The sequence below is a fragment of the Apaloderma vittatum genome, unplaced genomic scaffold, assembly GCF_000703405.1.
Source record: "Apaloderma vittatum isolate BGI_N311 unplaced genomic scaffold, ASM70340v1 scaffold23695, whole genome shotgun sequence".
NCBI classification, from domain to species: domain Eukaryota; kingdom Metazoa; phylum Chordata; class Aves; order Trogoniformes; family Trogonidae; genus Apaloderma; species Apaloderma vittatum.
Window position 1 is genome coordinate 5,359 of NW_009719190.1, and position 6,687 is coordinate 12,045.

The following is a 6,687-nucleotide window of genomic DNA, read 5'->3' on the forward strand; positions in this document are numbered from 1 at the left end:
AAACTCTATCTTCAAAATACTATTGTGCATCTTTTGAGTTTTTAGTACTAAAGCTGCAATTACACTCATTTTGCCTCCCTCAGGCATACTGTCTCTCACAGAAGCTGAAATTCCACTGAATAACATGGAAAGCACATTTAACTTGGAGTTTCAGTTCTGAGGCCATAAGCTAGCCCGAGCTGTGGGCAGGAGTTTGTGGAACGTTGTCACTGCCTGGTGTTCAGCTGCTGTGCTTGCCCAGCACTAACCTTTTCAAGACTGCCCTCTTTCAAGAAAACAAGTCAAGCAGAAGCCCCCCCTTGCTGTGCTCCCAGCAGCGCAGGACACGAGGAAGATCACTCCACCCTCTCTGTTAGCAAGAGGAAAGCTGCGTCTTGACAATTCTGGAGGTCAGGGAGGGTTCCAAGCAAACGCCTCATTTTCCCCGCAGAGCAGGGGTGAGCTGAGGGATACCTCGGCACTCCTGTTTGCTGTGGAAGGAGGAGACATGCAGCCGGGTTTTGTGGCAAGGAAAGACACAGCTGCAGCAGGAAAGGAAGAAGAGACTACTGGAAGAGAGAGGCAGGAGCTGTTCTAAGAGATTTTTCTCACTCGCTCCTGTTCCCACACTCACTGCACAGCACTGAAGTTTTCTCTGACCCAAACTTTGTTTCCTGGACTATTACTGGAAAGCAGGAGCACGGAGAGTTTGTTCACACATCTGTTGAAGGCAGCACGTTTCTCCTTTTAATCTTGGATATTATTTACAGATTAGAAACTCCAGTATTATACAGTATTATTTTTGCTAGTGAAAGAGAAAAAATGGATGAGATCAGAGCACCTGAAAATGAGTCTCTGTTGTCCAGTTCCTCTGGTCCTGCCAAATGGGATCCCTTCCGTCGTCCCACTTTTGCTAGTGAAAGAGAAAAAATGGATGTGTTCAGAGCACCTGAAAATGAGTCTCTATTGTCCAGTTCCTCTGATCCTGCCAAATGGGATCCCTTCCGTCGTCCCTCGGACTCCATCCAGCCCTGGCACTTCAGGCTTCTGGCAGCAATCATGTTGGTGGTGACCTCCCTGTCACTGGCTGAGAACCTGGCTGTAATCGTGGTAACTTTTAAGTTCAAGCAGTTGAGACAACCTGTCAATTATGTTATAGTCAATTTGTCTGTGGCTGATTTCCTGGTCTCACTGACTGGTGGCACCATCAGCTTTTTAACGAATCTGAAAGGTTACTTTTACATGGGATACTGGGCTTGTGTGCTGGAAGGATTTGCTGTCACGTTTTTTGGTAAGCTTGATTTTGTTTGCAGTTGTGTGTTCTTTCCCTTCTACTTCCTTCAATGTACTCTGCTTGCTGTCCTGCAGCTTCCCGAGTCACTGCCTTTGCATGTCTTTGAACTCACTGGTTCTTTCCCCAGTTACATATATCCTGTGGTGGATCTCATGTGGGAGTGAATAACGTATGTCCCTATCTCTGTCATATGTCAGTGACTTGCTGTGTGTCTACTGATCACTGAGTGTATTTAATATAATGAGAAAAAAAATGCTAACAGAATAACCACACAGCATTGTGGGGGTTTTTTTGGTAAAACAATTCCAGGAAAAAATTGACAATGTGTAAGTATTTTCAAGGCTTGTATTTAGATGTGTGCAGATATGGATAAAAAAGAGAGGCGTGAGTGGCTGCTCTTATACTGTGGAGAATGTCAGGGCATGGGAACATCTGTTAGCTGCTCTCAGTAACCGTGGGGGAAGCTCTGGCCACCCTCTGAGGAGCTGTAACAGACACAACCACAGCTTTTCGTGATTCTTTTGGCTTTGTTTTACTAACTACACAGAAAGTATTGGAAGTATGCTAAAAAGGGAGATCCTCACCACATAGTTCCCTCTGTAAATACACCTCTGCAGAACAAATGGGAAATTAGTTTAAAATGGGACATCTCCTTACCTGAGATAGACATTCATTCCTGCCGCCCTGTTCCTGTTTCTGAAGCTGCACAGTGAAGAAAGCTTTGGGTTCTTGTCACCGCTCTAAATCAGGCCCATTCTAAATCAGGTCCTCAGCTTGAAAAGAAGTCCCACAGTTGTTCTCAGCCTGGTTAAGCTACACAGGTGGAATGTGAGGGAGGGTAAATGCTACTAAACTGGTTTGTAGCATGTAAGTCTTCCCACGGAGAAAGATCAGGCTATTTCTAGATTCTGGGGTCCACCCCGGTGATATCCACCTAATAAACTGATAGGTTGGTGTTGTGGGCAGCTGTCTATAGATTAGAGTTTTGTGACAGCATGAAATATGACTTGCAAAGTTGTGCTTTGAAGATATATCTTAATTTGTTAACTTGGAAACTACACATAATATGTGAGGAAAAAGATAAAGCCGCTGTCAGTTAAATGGCCCAATTAGTCATTGTACTGTAGACTGACAAAAATGAAAATCTTTTGCTTTTAATAAATATTAGAATAGTGCACATAAATTGCACATCCTTTCATAACTTGTGTTGATGGAGAAGGTTCCTGATGTGGTGAGTTGTTGAATACCGGAACAGACTGCCCAGAGTGGTTGTGGAGTCTCCATCTATGGAGGTATTCTAAACCCACCTGGACTCAGTCCTGGACAACCTGCTGTATGGACTGTGCTGGAAGGGATGTTGAACTAGATGACCTTCAGAGATGCCTTCCAACCTAAGCAATTCTGTGAGTCTGTGTTGCAAAATGGTGTTTGTTTTTCAGCAAATCTACCTAATTTTTGATGCTGACTTTGTTTTCTTACTACAGGCATTGTTGCTCTCTGGTCTCTTGCTCTGTTGGCTTTTGAGCGGTACATTGTGGTCTGCCGCCCACTGGGAAATATGCGCTTGAGGGGGAAGCACGCAGCCCTGGGTATTGCCTTTGTGTGGACTTTTTCCTTCATTTGGACCATTCCACCAACAATGGGTTGGAGCAGTTACACCACCAGTAAGATTGGAACTACTTGTGAGCCTAACTGGTAAGACCACTCTTGCAGAGCACGGTAAAGAAATGAAACTTGCAGATCAGGACATCTCAAGGACAAGAATTCAAAGGAGAGGTTTAAAGATGATGTACATCTCTGCAAAAATAGATGTAAAGAAGGTTTTAACAAAACTGAGTAAATTTGCCAAGAAGATATTTCATAAAATTATTTCTGAAGGGAGGAACTTCCTTCTCTAATGAAAATAACCATCCTATGTCAGAATTCAAAGGGGCAAAGAGAAAGTTTTTTTCAGCAGAATGGACAAAGCCCTGAGCAACCTGGTCAGACCCCACAGCTGACTCCACCTTGGGCGGGAGGTTGGACTACGTGTCCCTTCCCACTGGATCTGCCCCATGGCTCTGCGTGTCTGTGGTCGCAGGATCCTGCCCCAGCCCATGGCCGGGGAGACGGTGATGTGACACAACTAGAGGTGTAAAGGGGCACTTTGAATAAAAACAGTTGACAGAAATACTAGTGGCAGCTTTGAAGAGCAAAATTAATACTTGAGGAGATTAATAGTACATATTAGCAATATCTACAAAATGTATTTTGTGTTTTAAACAGGTACTCAGGAGCTTATACTGACCGTACATACATTATTGCATTCTTCACTACCTGTTTTGTAGTGCCTTTATTGGTGATTTTGGTGTCCTATGGAAAACTGATGCAGAAGCTAAGAAAGGTAAGAAGAAGCACTTATAGTTAAACTTTTGAAATGTGTATGTATGCAAATATTTGGAAATTTTGTGTTCAATTTTCTGTAAAAAACAGACATTAGCAAATCAAATTTCCAGGCAGCAAATGCAATCAATTCTCATCCCTTCTTACATAATTATCCTTACAGACAGAAATTCAGGCTAGGGATAGAAATTGTTTTTCAAAGTTTGTGTCACTTATCAGTCCATCTTATTAGCCAAACATCCTACAAAGGAAAGACTTTCTGCCTCACAAATAAACTGAATGACCCAGTATTGGTTTATTTACAATTGTACTTCAGGTTGGTGACATTTCTTAAGACTCAAACTAAGTAAAGCAGAATTCAGCTTAAAATTACTGAATTTGTAGATTTTAACAGTGCTGGCCAGTATTGTGACACTTATATGCAGAATAAGATGTAGCATTTGTAAATACTGTGATGTTTAGTAAATAAAAGATTAGATTGTCCAGGAACATTTAAAATACTTGAGAAATGCATTTGAATTTTATTTAAAGATTATGTTGACCTGATCCAAAAGAGAATCTGCAAAAAGTAAAAAGGAAGACAATGAAATAGGAAAATTCCTATTTGGGACAGGATTTGGGGATGGTATTGTTATTTCTATTATTTCTATTCACTGCAAAGCTGCCCTGTCTTATAGCTTCAGTTATATATTCAGTAAATTTCCTCAATTTACTGATGTTTTTAAAGAATTTGGAATAATCAGCACTTGTATTCACTGAGTGTCATTTTCTCTAAGTGAAACAAAACAGAAGGGAAATCCAAAAATATTTTCTCATCAGAAAATACAGATTGGAACGTGTGTGCCTCAGGTGACATCCTTGTTGATGACTCAAACTCTCCTGAGATAACTTGTAAGACTATGATTGTTATTCTGAATATCTAGAACTTTTATTAGTTCTAGGGGAGGGGGGCTGCCACCCCAGAGCAGCCGCCTCACGAGCACCCACTCCTGCCTCGGTGGGAAAGGGAGAGCCCACGGGGGGCCTGGCATGAAAGGGGGGGATGTAAACCCAGCGGAGGAGGTGTGACAGAAACCAGACCACTTGCCAGCCATCCAGCACTGTGGTGGGTCTGCCAGAGCAGCGGCTCATGTGCTGCTCAGATGCGTCTGGAGGTGCACAAAAAAGCCCGTTGCCTTCCTCTGGGACAGTTCCTTAAGAGGTTGCACGTTAAAAACAAAGCAGGTGAGATGAGGAACAGGGGGCACAATGAAGGAAAATGTCACTGTTAGTCACAGCAGAAGCTGGTGAGTGGTTCATCTTGCTGTCTGGGTCAAATTGGGATGTCTTCTGGAAGGCTTATTTGTCGTGGGTCCCAGCATTGGCCTGGAGCCACCATGGTGTGATGTCACTAGACTCTCTTTCTCACTCCTCTCTTCGTGATTCAGAAAAAATAGCAGTAAAAATGAAAAAATGAAAAAAAATCACACTTCTGTGTGTTTTGTGTGTCTCACACTCCCCTTGTTGTGTGTTTCACACTCCCCTTGCAGCTCAGTGACCGGCCAGACCGTACAGCCAGGACACGCTGGGGCAGCCTCAGGGCACCTCATCACTGGCTTGTGCCAGTCCTTGCCGTTGGCTTTTGTAGAGAGGTGTAACTGTCCGAGTTGTCCTCTGTTACTTATAACAGCCTAAAACACAGTCTGGTGTAGAAAAGCCAAACGCCTGCAATATATTCTGTAAATCCATAATGAATTGCCACAGAGCTATATCTCACTGCTAAGCTAATTTTTAAAAATCTGACTCTGGTGACGAGGGATAGACCCAGCCACTAAGAACTGGGGTCTCAATATTCTCAGCCAACCCTCTTCCCAGATTTTGACTGCCATGCCCCACAGCTGCACAGGGCAGACGTGGTCCACAGCAGCACTGTTTTGTCTCAGTGAAGTCTGCTAGTCCCTCAGTCCCTGTGACTCCAGCTTTACAATGCCAATAGTAGCTTTCACTACAACTGCAAAACTAATGAAATAAATTAATCTTTAGGAAAAGATCTAATTAATGGTTTACAATGGAGATAAATTACTATAGCAGTGTAGAATGATAGAATCATTAAGTTTGGAAAAGGCCTCTAAGATCATCAACTCCAACCATCAACCTAACTCTACAACGACCACTAAACCATGTCCCAAAAATATAGAATCATCAAATCATTAAGATTGGAAAAGACCTCTAAGGCCAAGATACTCCTTTGTTTGCACAATAAAGCACCAGTACCTGGCTCCTTATTAGTTTCATGTTCTCACATATAGAGAGGAATGAATCTGCTCTCATCCGTGAAAAGACATAGCTGAGAAAAAGGCCAGGCTGATATGGGACAAAGACAAAACAGTCAAAAGCACAATTCAGGAGATTATGTTCCTTCCTCGAGGTGACTGCACTTCTGCTGAAAGGGAGGCTGAGCTGCTCTCTGTGTAAGTACAGTGTACATGAAAGGAGGCTGTAGAAATGCCATATATTGGCAGGGAATATCTTAGCATTGCTCAGCACCTAACGCAGCCTTCACTGATGCCTGAGAACTTGTCGACATTGTGACAGTTCATTGTTTTTGTTGTTTGTTTTTATCATTTGTTAAAAACTGACATTAATTACAACTTTAAAAAGAGGTAAAGACATGTCTCCTCAGGAAGTGCTTCAGTACCTCTATGAGTACTAAATATGTTAAATTATCTGAGTGTAGTACAAGGGTTATTAGGGAAAATGTTTTTATTCAATTCTAATATTGCTGTAGAAAGCTAAAGGCCATATTACACCAAAAATTCTCTACTTTGTTAGTATGTATTATTGCAAGATCCAGTGTCAGGTTTTTCTAGATCTATACAGAGTTCTTATTAGTTATTTTCCACGTAAGCTGATATTACGTAACAGTGTCTCGTTTCCCTAAGTTATCAGAAACAAAACAAGGATGTTTCCCAGGAATACACTTGTTGACACCACGTAATCTTTGCATCAACATCTCTGTCTAAGCTGCTTGCATGATCAATGAAGGGAAGAGG

The 6,687-nt window shown here is 42.3% G+C and overlaps 1 protein-coding gene across 1 annotated transcript in view; it reads left to right on the top strand.

Annotated features, from left to right (window-relative positions):
* Positions 1-909: 909 nt before the first annotated feature.
* Positions 910-6,687, top strand: part of LOC104274808 (opsin-VA-like) — an 8,656-nt gene continuing 2,878 nt past the window's right edge. The window contains exons 1-3 of the mRNA XM_009870544.1: positions 910-1,270; positions 2,758-2,968; positions 3,539-3,656. Of these exons, the coding sequence (XP_009868846.1) occupies positions 910-1,270; positions 2,758-2,968; positions 3,539-3,656 (690 nt within the window). The remainder of the gene's footprint in view (positions 1,271-2,757; positions 2,969-3,538; positions 3,657-6,687) is intronic.